This window comes from Protomyctophum bolini (assembly GCF_963924005.1).
Source record: "Protomyctophum bolini genome assembly, chromosome: 15".
Taxonomy (NCBI): Eukaryota; Metazoa; Chordata; class Actinopteri; order Myctophiformes; family Myctophidae; genus Protomyctophum; species Protomyctophum bolini.
In genome coordinates this window covers 11,682,780-11,694,418 of record NC_137876.1, presented here as the reverse complement: position 1 = coordinate 11,694,418, position 11,639 = coordinate 11,682,780, and the positions used below count along the sequence as shown (strand labels likewise).

The following is an 11,639-nucleotide window of genomic DNA, read 5'->3' as shown; positions in this document are numbered from 1 at the left end:
CTTGCTCACCTGTTAACAAATAGATAATCCTAAATGCCTATTGCCTAAGGGTTATTTTCGATTCCTGAAGATTCACTGATAAGTTCCAAATAAATAAAATGGTCAGAATGATTAATCAGTGATTCAGTTTGCAATTAAGAGTCTCCAGCTAGGTTCCATTCCATAGACTAAATGTGTTTGATTTTGATATTGCTGCAGCGGCAATCTGGCATCAATTAATAGATGCCACACGTCAAACTTTGCTATAGCCCATTCTCTGCTAGCCCGTCAATAAAAGTCCCACAATGCACCACTCTGACAGTGGCGTGCGCGTTCTGATCATATTTCCTATTTCTACGTTTAACTTCTGGTACCCGAGTTCACATTAGTCCATTATGAGCAGAGCTTCTTGGTTATTTGCAAATTGATTGTCATCGCTGCATTCACACAGATAATTGCCTCCTATTATCTGCTTTGTATCTCGTAACAAAATGACAGATTTGCAAACGAGACAGGTGAGACTAGGCAGGTATTGATCTGGCTCGGCTGTAATAGCCAACAATGATAAAAAGACTATGATTAACAACAGATCAGAACTTGAACTTGAACACTCAACGAGCTTCTAGCCTACTGAAGACGAAGTCATAGGCCTAACTGGCAGTTAATATAACCTATACTTTGTCACGTTATAGCCTAAACTTCGATATAGGCTACACAATACAATACACCATGATGATGAACGAATATTATCATTCGTAATAGTAAAAAAAAAAAAAGAGAAAAAAAAAAGAGATGTATATCCAAACAATAGCCTCGCTGAAGTGTAGACTAATCTTAGACAAGCTCTGAAACTGAAAGTATAAAGGGAAAGACATTCACAATTAGTCCTCAGCCTGTCGTTTTATTCGACAAAAGTACACCACAAGACGGTTTATAAACAAACTTATAAAGTTGATAAAGAAAGATTAGATTGAAGAAAACCTGGCGTCGTTTATGGCAGCTAAAATGACAAAGATGCGTATGGCGGCCTCTGTCCATGGTTCTGAAACGCTCCCACTGCAGCTGTGTGGTTCTTTACTTCTTGATAAGTACAGTTGTTGTTCCGCTGTGCTGCCATCACCACACACCACACCACCACAATACATTCTATGCGCAAATGTAACAGACTCAGATAGTGTACAAATTGAATCCAATGGAGGACGAACGGTTCCATTTGATGAGGTAAATGAATCGAGTACTACGAAACAGCCTGTCACACTTACACAAGACTTTCACACCCAGTTAAAACATCAAGGACTTAATGTATAGCATTGAATGTCTTCCTGCTGTAGAACGTAGCTCACAAGGAAGGTGAAAAAGACTACAAAACAACAGTTTGGGATTTGTTTTCTTTCAAACAATGATTCTGTCATATTCTGTCATAATGCACCTTACAATCCAAGGGAAATAAACCCCGCCACCAGGGGGCATCCTCGGCATGGCCATTGTCCTGTCGTTGACGGTTATTTCAGTCTGCCAGCCAATAAAGCAGACAATGGTGTACAGACTACAGTTTATACAATTGAGCAGACAATACAATATTCGCGATGTTTCAATGAAGGAATAAAAACGGAGGATCTCGCACAAGAGGCTACAACCATCGTGGTTGCAAAATAGGCTGAGTGGTCGCCCTTGAATTAGGCCTATTTTCTTTTATGGTTTTAAATAAAGGAGACCAAAAAAAGAAAGGCAGAGAGAAAACACCCAGCCTGCATGCATGGCCCGATAACTTAAGCATTGCATTCATAATCAGGCCTATAGGCCATACTTTCTATTTATATATAAAAATACTGAGCTTAATAGACTTTTTATAGATGAATTCAAACTGAGAAAATATAAATCGGTATAGGAATGATGGCCCTCGTTCTCGTTGGCTCAGGTGAGATTTTGGAAAACAGTGTTCAAATGATGGAGTATGTGAGTGTGCATGTGGCACACATGCAGGGTTTGGGTTTTTCATCGAGAGCTCTGCTTCCCAAATTATTATAATCCGAAAAGAATGGATCAAACAACGCGGTGTCGCGATATGTGACATATTTGAAACCAGTTATTTTCGTATAGGGATGGATTCAGTGTTGTAGTGCTACTTTTTGAAGTGGGGGGGGGGGACGCCCCATAAGACATGTGCACGCATTATGCATATGCACGTGCATTTGCATGCACCTGCGCAGACACGCACTATAAAACATGCTGCAGACTATTTCGAAACAGGGTTTACAATTATGTTTAATCGTAAAAGTAAAAGAAAAACATATTTTTGCCCCCAAATAAAGTGGGGGGATTCCGCTCCCCTGCGCCACCTCCTCTACACCCTGCCCTGGATGGACTCGGAGAACAAACCTATTGAAATTGACCTCATCCACTTATAGGGGTCAAGGATTGACAGGTTGGACACCACGTCAATGCTCAGCCACGGCCATTTAAAATAATAATATTTTAATGTTAGTATATGCATTAATTATAATAATGACTATAACGACTTATGACCGTTATATTCTTAATAATAATAATCATATAATAAGACATTTAGAATTATAAAACGTCAGCGGTGCAATAACATATAGCCAGATAAGCCAGTTCGGGCTTGCAGGTAAAGGTGCGCGCCATCATGAAAGCATAAGGCTTAATTTGTTTCTTCCTATAACAAACGGTATCATATTTGTCTGCAGGCTCTGACCGTAAAACAAGTTGACAGATTCGATCACAATAAAAACGTATATGGGTCTACAGCAGACTCTTTAACACGCATCAGAATCAGGCTATATGGAAGACGTTAATTTGTCACAATATGCCCCATTATTACAATAAAAGTTCATTAGCCTCAAATAAAGGTCTGTCAAGCACATGTCAGTCGTGTCTTGCATGGGCTCTTGGTTGGCATAATTGAATAGCATACAGTCAATATACCAATTAACCACAAATGACGAATATGAATTTACGAATAAAATGAATGACGCCAAATTATCGTGTTATTGTGGCTATTATCCACCTTTAAGCACAATTAAATAAAAACAGTCAATCAATTGGTAATGTAATCCGTTTAATTGGTCAAACCAGGCGTTGCAGCAGCTGCCCACCAGCCCACCTTCCTCGCCGCACACGCACGCACGCACGCACACACACGCAAGTTGTGATTTCCGTGCCCCTGGCAGACTGGCCTCACAGGAGCTCTTTCTATTGAGAGGGAGCCGTGGTCGCTTCCCCTCCACAAAACACTGGCAGCGCCGCTTTGTTCAGTCGGGGACCCCGGACCCGGAGCTCATCATTAGCACTGATTACCGCTGACCAGTTTGACAACCTTATTGACTGCTAGAAAGACTTGTATCCCCCGGTTGCCCTTAACCTCAATAGAAACGGAAATATTCAGCCATTTTTGTCCGCGTTTTGAAAAGAAACTAAAAAAGCATCCTCCTTCCGTTCCTTCCCCTCACACAGAAAGACTCTCTCTTCTTTCTATAAGAATAATACAGAAATAAAGAAGCGCTGCCAGTGCTTTCACTGCTTTGGCTTCTGTGTTGTTGGCTGAAAGACGTTTTGGAAATACAACTTGTCCCTTTCAGTAGTATATTGTGGCCTAATTAATTTATAAGTGGAGGACACCAGGTGTCTGTCCTATCAGTTGAAGAAAAGACAAATATGAACAGGCCTTATGTGTCACTTCTCTGCTTCACTGCTCATTTGGATTTTATTCTGTTGCCCAGCGTCTGCAGCCTATACAATAGATTAAAGCCTGCTATCAGTTTAGGTATATAAACCCCAGGAAAAAAAAATGTTTGGAGTTGGTAATAGCGCAGGGCTATATGGGTCAGATAATGCCCACACCTTGTGCGTTACTCACACACACACACACACACACACACACACACACACACACACACACACACAACTATATTTGTGTGGGGCCTTAGAAGGCGAATACATATTTATATGTTGTATTGTTGATAGTAGGCCTACTGGTACATTTTATTAACAGCAATAAAATGAAAGAATGAAGGATGTGCCATGCTTTTTGATGTGTGATAAGCTATAGCATATATGGTGTTGGGTTGGTATAGAAAAACAACGCGTTTGGCTGTTTATCTGTGAATGCGTAAACGTATATATTTTCACGTGAATAGCAAAAGGATTGCTCCGCCGTAAGATTACACACGTGCACGATTTAAATGTCACATTCTTCATCACTTCGCTCTGAGCCGAAAGCTCATTTAACAATCTCCATTTCTTGTTTTGCTGTTTTTTATTTTACTCACTAAGTGCATCATGTGCATGTTGTCTATGAGTCGGCCTTTTTGTGACCTCGCGCTGTCATCCTGCATTACATGATACAGAGCATGCTGGCCAATTAGGTCTAAGTTTAGTAGCCTACGTGTTGGAGTACATAGCACCGTAGACATAAGAACAATTTATATTCTGTATATAAGGCGATGTGTGCAGCTTGCCGAAAATATAACTGATGTAGGCCTACAAGCACAACAACGGATGGAATTGCTATGATTGTTGGCATGTATATCAGTTATTTTTTGGGGGAAGCTATATCTTCATGCGATGGAGTATAATACGATTCAGAAACATTTAACAATATCTCACTCACTAAATAAGCCAAGAAAAAATATTCGTCCGATTTTCTCATGGCATTTCATCGGAAGGTGCGAAGATAAAATATTTATTCTATTTTTCCCAATGACCTTCTGCTATAGTCAAACAAGAAAAGACTAAGCTTGTGTTCTCTTTGATCAACAATTACTTTATTATCTTTAGCTTTTTTCCCGACTGAAACACATTTTCACTAAAGCGCACATGCTCAACAGGTTTCACATGTGCACAAGGTCAATATTAAAAACATCAAGCAAATGAATATGAAATTCTAAGAGACAAAGCCAATTGTTTAAATAGGTAAATAAACATTATTTATAAAACTTTGAACGTAAAAATATCACAGTCTTTTTTCAACATGAAATACCCACAGAAAATAGCAGGTTAGGCGATCAGATGTCTTCTTTTCTCTTTCATTTTTTTCTTGAGGCATCGGTTTACTATAGTCCTCTTTTAGATGGAATTGTGAACATGAATATTTTCCGTCGTTATTGGGTTCTGTTATTATCCACGTGTGGCAAAACGAAAACAATATGGAACGTAGGCTTTTATAAGACGGCATTCTGTTTCCTCACGGTTTGGCAGCCATCAAATAAAAGAGTTTCTTTAAATTCAACAGCAGGCACTAGGACTGTTTTTTGTTTGTTTGTTCTTATAATAATATATAGTCTGTTGTTGTGGATCTTCATCACTTATCTCCCCTGTTATTATTATAATTCATCCTTCACTGGATCACTGGAACTGCCATGGACGGATGGACCTGTGCGCGCCATTCAGATGTCACATTCGCTGTCGCTGGAAGTGATGGAGATAGCCGAGGTGGCGGCTTTGCTCGACAAACTCGCCTCGGGGCTGGAAGCGTTTCCGAGACGGTCTACGGTCCCGTCCTCGTCCGCTAGAGACCGAACCGACCCACCGGACAGGACCTGCTGTTGTAGCCTGTATTGAAGCAAAACACATGACATTTTAAACATACAAATAAAACATATTATATAATGTAACACAGACCGGTTTATTTTTTATTTTATTCCAAGGACCATGTTTGATTCCATTTAGGCCTACAGACTGAGTTATATGGCTATAATGGTCAATTTGGAAATCTGGCGGCACCGGGGCCAGACGTTGAGAACCAACGCGCTAAAAGCTTAATTTATGCTCATCATGACCACGGCGCTTGCTGCCGACACAAGAACAGACCGTCAAGCTAACAGCGCGCCATAGAGTAGGCCTATAATGTGCCTGGATGGCAGAGGGTGGCCTGTACATGACCTCATGCCATCACTGTAGGCCAAAGCGCATCCTTTCAACAGATTAGTAGCGATGTTAATCTTAGACCATATTATTTGAATAAACAGATATTCTGCTCTTAAAACAGGCATGGGATATCCAGCCATGTATTATTTTAGTGCCTCGCATTAAGAAGAAAAATGTAATGCCTTGTCGCCTGTCCAATTCTGCATGTTAGCTTGGATGATATAGCCACATAGCTTAAGCCCAATATTATGATGGTAACAGGCTAAATTGATAGCTATAACATTTAAAGGGATGAAAGGAAAATATTTATTTTTGTGGCTACAGTTGTATCACAGCGACGTGGTAAATAAAATTAATTTTACAATATAATTATATAAACGGTGTATTTCTGCATGTCTAATAGCTTTTTGGTTACATTATTTCAAAAAACATTTTATTTTACAGTGCGAGCATATTTGCCATAACATTGAATATATTTAAATAATTTAACACATTGAGTATATATATATATTCATAAATATAGACTTTGTAATAAAGGTATAATTTCATGACGGGCTACACAGGCAATATAATCAATTTAATGTATTTGGAACTCATGATTGCTCGTGCAGGTTGATTCGTCGATTATGTCACTATACAGTTATATAGGCTATTATGAAACGAGGTTCGTTCGGATCACAAACAGACAGACAGGGATTCGTTACAAAGAATTCTTACCTATTTTTCGCAGCTGCCGCTCTGTCTCTTTGTCTGCGATTTTTGAACCAGTTTCCTACTTGTGTGGGTGTGAGTCCAGTAGCCTGTGCAAGCTCTCTCTTTTTGCTCGGATTCGGGTACGGATCCTGCAAATACCATTCTCTTAACAAATGTCGGGTTCTCTCTTTGAAGCAATGGGTCTTTTGCTCTCCATCCCATATCGTTCGGGGAAGAGGGAACTTCTTCCGAACCCTGTATTTATCCACCGGCCCTAGTGGGCGTCCCCGCAGCTTCTCAGCCTCCTGGTAGTGCGCTTCGAGCCACAGGGCCTGCAGTTTTGTGTGAGACTCTTTGGTGAACTTGTGGTTCTCCAAAATGTGGTAGAGTTCTCGGAAATTCCCGGTGTGGAAGGCCACGATGCCTCTCGCCCTCAGCACCGACTCGTTCTTGTTGAGGACCTCGCAGGCTGCCGGAGCGACGGGCAGAGACCAGAGGAAGCGACCGAGACGCTCGATGTCGCCGCTCTCCTCCAGAGTCTCGCAAACCCCCGCGACCTGCTGGGGACTAAAATTCAAGATCGGCAACTGAAACATGGATGCTTCTTTCGGGTTTTTTACCCCCGCAGTCCCTCTCTCTCTCGCTCGCTCGCTTTCCGCGTCTCGGATGCCGTCGCTCGCTATCCCTCTGCGGCGCGCTCTCCGGGCGTCGGATCCACAGACGGCAAATCCCAAAGTTAATAGTTAAAAAAAGGGGGTGGGGGGGAAGGAACGATGCCCTCTGGCTGGCTACTGCATCCTCGGCTGGTAAAGTCGGTGGGCTTGATGGGTTGAAAGGTACGAGAGAATTAACACTGGACCCGAGATGTATTTTGAAGGGGAAAAAGACAGTCAGCCCCTCTGCTCCGTTCCTATTGGACTTGGCAGATTGGCTGCGCGGTTGCCATGGATGCCCGTCAATCACTGTCAACTTTATTCTACCAATCACACGGAAAGAAGCGCCAGGAGATCTCAGCACCTCCCAGTGCTCAACGGCGCTTTTTCAAAACGTAAACATTTTGACCTTTTGCTTTATGTCTTCAAACATTGAATTGCCCTCCAAGTTTCACTTGCACTCTCTCGTTTGTATTGCCACCAGCCAGACAGCCAGTGTCAAGGAAACAACACGACTCCTCTACAAGGAACGGGCAAACGGCTCTGGCATTATGGATCCTGAAATTAGCATTATAATTCAACACCGTGTCATTTATGGAATCTCAATAGCGTTTAAAATATAAAACAAAAAGTATAGGCCTGCTGGCATGCAGAGAAAAGAAAATCTACACAAATATACACAAATAATTGCATATGTTTAGTATCGGCATGCATTACCCATGCAATTTGATGATGAAACAGATGAAGACATCGTCCAGTATAAACTGCAAGGGCCTAATAGCCTATATACCATATAGTCATAAACACACAGGGGAGGCTATTTTCGTCTTTACGCACGAGTGGCACCACTCTCCAAAGAGACTTGAATGGCTAAACATTGCAGGGAAAAAACGTAAATGTTTGTGTATACAGAGTTATGATGCCACTGCCAGGCTACTCTGGGTTAGTATCAGATACACTCCGTTTTGTGCACGGGCTGATTTAGTAAACAAGAGGGCGGTTAGATAGCGCAGATGGTTTGAAGTGTCGGGTCAGATTATTGCATGGCTGGATACAGTGGTGAAGTTCATTCTGACGGAAAAGCCTGATATTATTTTCACAGACTCTCCCTCTCCCCCTCTCTCTCTCTCTGAAATATAGCCTACACACGCACGCGCGCGCACAAACGCCTAAACACACACATAGAGTTCAACTGAATTCCCTTAGGGCTCTTTTTGCATGAATTATATGCTCTTGACGAGGGGTTATGAAATGCCTCATGCCTTCTGCTGCGAGAAAGCTGTTCGTTCTCATGCTGCGGTGCTTGGTTTATTGTGGAGACCGTGTATCTGTAACATCATTAATATATGGCCTTGTTGTATTCTCAAGTCGACGGAGAGCTGTTTGTGCATCACCATGTCGAAATAATGATGTTGCACAAAGATAATGTTCTCTCGCAAAAAAAATATATCCCCCATCAAAAGGCGCACTGCAGTGTCAAGTTAAGCAGATGGTCTGTTCACGGTGCGAGAGAGCTGGAGAGAGGAGTAGACAGATTAAGACGATTAAAGTTCTTACTAGGGTCGGTATTCATAATTCCATATTATTATAGGTTTAGCACCCGGTGAGTAATCGTAAATAAAGGATGAGACCTGCATCAGATGCATGATGCAGCCATGAAGAGAAAATACGTAATTGCGAAGAGGATGACTGACAATGTGCCATTTTGAAATATTTATACGCCTGTAAATATTTTATGCTGTATAGGCCTATACCAACCAAAATGTACAAGGACTGGCACTTTTTCTAGAAAGAGCGCATCAATAATACAAATGGAAGTTTTGGATCTCTTAAACGGAGGTCTGTAAATAACAACGGTTGTGTGTAGTCTGTAAGCAACACTCCTATATACACCCGAGGACTGATAAAACATTTAAGACAACAAGAAAACGAAAGCAATGGCTTTTCTTCCGGGAGAATATTCGTTTCGTTATAAAGGTTTTCAAAAATATCTGCAATGTCGGCTAGTTAAAAGTTAGAGTAAACAATTCATATATATATATATATATATATATATATATATATATAGGCCACACACACACACACACACACACACACACAGTGCGACAAGATATAGGCCTACCCTGACACCAATATCTCCGGACATTGTTGAAGCAGAAACACACACAGTGGATCTCATTCAAACACTTTTTTTTCCTTTCCTTTTTTTTTAGTTGTTTGTTTCAGATTCTCCAGCCATTCGCTCAGTCGGATCCCTATAGCTGCCAAACAGACATCGCTCACCGTAGTTCTGCGTTTTCCAGCCTATATATGGCCTATACAAAATGAAAAGTTCGCTGATTATCAATATAGGCTATAGCCTACCACAAGTTAATCGTCACGTTATAGGTGAGTTATAACATAGGCCTATTTATATTTATAGTCTCCTATTTCCTATATCCTTAAGTTGAAGGCGGATCTAAAGTAGGCTATAGGCTAATCAAGATAAGCGTCGTTAAGTATAGCCGTATAGGACTATCAATTTGTCTGATGCAGTGTGTATATACAGTTATGTGCAGTGGTGCACCTTTCAAACATATACACATAACTCTGCACTTGCAGTCAAACATACATACCTGGCTGTAGGGCTACACTATTCACCTGTGCTTCGTACAGTGCAATGCAATATTCTGAGTGATCGTTTTACACTGCAGGAAACCAGGGCCATATACTGCTCGTTATAATATTTGTCATTCATCATTAATATACTGAATTAATATACTGGAAAGTGGAAATAAATCAACATGAGGAACAATGGTTGCCCTGTAAAAAAAAAAGGGGGAAAAAAGTAATAAAAAAGCAAAAACAACAAAACAAGAAAAACAAAAATATGTATTCATGAAATGTAATTAAGAACACTTTAAATGGCACTCCGCTATATGTGCACAGCAAGCAGCTTATTCTAGCCTACCGGTATTCTGACCAGAAATGGAATTCACTCAGTGTGTCAGTGATAGAGGACCACAAGGATGGTGAACAAAAAGGGAAGTGGATCTTGCTTGAGAGATAGACTGCAAATTGCAGCCTGCAATGCAGAGACAAAGAGCAGCATAAATGCTATATGACAAAATGAAAGGCTGAATAAAAGGAATGACTAAGGCACCAGACCAGAGAGGTCGTCGGTCGACCATTCTGCACACACTGAAATGCTGTTCATTTCTCTCTCCATTTTTCACAAGTAAAAGAGGTATACATTTACTTCTGAGTCATCATTAGCGTCGGAGGAGCTGGGTCGTAGCTAGCCCAGGGCTGAGGGAGACAAGGAGTGCGCCCGCGCCCGGCCGGGACTGCATGTGAACGGGCTAGAAAATGACCCAGATTCCCTGAGATCAGTCGAGCAGACGAGACGGTAAGAGATTGTCACCAAGCAACACCCATGATCCTACTACTACTACTACTACTACCTACAAACCATTAAGCTTGATGTATGCTTATAGTCGTATCACAGTAGCCCCAAAGCTATACAAGCTCATGTCTTGATTGGTTGAATACTTTATTTGCACTATAGTTTTGCTTTTGCACACAGGGAAATTCAGTACAATACAAGGTCTGCTAAAAGTATTTATCCAAGAAAGCCCATATGGCTTGTTTCCATTGGGGTTCCTTTATACTCAGTTCATCGAATAAGGCTTGTATATCTGCTATTTTCTGTGTTGACAGATAGAGACAGTCATAGAATAGGCCTATAAATTCAGACTGGTCTGTTAAATCCCGTTCCCTGGCTGCCATACATCCACCCACGGCTCACAATAGGTTGGCTACACGTGACCACAAAGCATGTGCATTGCTGCAGGGCAATATATACAGATTTTCTGATATGATATGAGACTATAGTCTATCATATGGGTTGTGGTTATCATAATATCGTCATATCATACCATATCTTGGTCTTAAATGCATACATTTACCTAGACTAAACTGCCCTCTATGAAATGAGCAACAAATGCCCAAAATACCCAGGTTATCATAAATGATTGTTCAAAAATGTCTTATATAAAAAGCACCAATAGACATCCCCAAAATAGCTATCCTCAATGTATTGATATCGAGGTATTAGATTAAAAAACGATTGTGATGTGTGATTTAGTCAATATTGCCCAGCCCTATAGCTGCATGTGTGCTGTTTGTCAAGGGTCCTTAAAAATCTAATGAAGGTCTGTGACATAATGCATAACAAATTGGGGGTCCTTGAATTAAAAATGCATACATGCACTTTAGCTCGGGGCATACAGTATAGGGTCCTCCAGCCAAAATGTACACACAGTCGCCTTCAGTGCTGTGTGTCAGGTTCCCTCTCCACTACACAAGAGACAGTTTTAACGTCGACTATAGGGCTGTCAAAGCACAGGATTAACTTTCCAATTAAGCTATCATGTCAACAGCACTCCC

The 11,639-nt window shown here is 41.1% G+C and overlaps 1 protein-coding gene across 1 annotated transcript; it reads right to left on the bottom strand.

The window, feature by feature from the left end:
* Positions 1–5,384: 5,384 nt before the first annotated feature.
* On the bottom strand, positions 5,385–7,154 carry six6a (SIX homeobox 6a; the record flags this gene model as incomplete). Its single annotated transcript, XM_080784555.1, has 2 exons — positions 5,385–5,550; positions 6,583–7,154. The coding sequence occupies 2 exons, from the start codon at positions 7,152–7,154 to the stop codon at positions 5,385–5,387; spliced, it is 738 nt and encodes a 245-aa protein (XP_080640681.1).
* Positions 7,155–11,639: the final 4,485 nt, after the last annotated feature.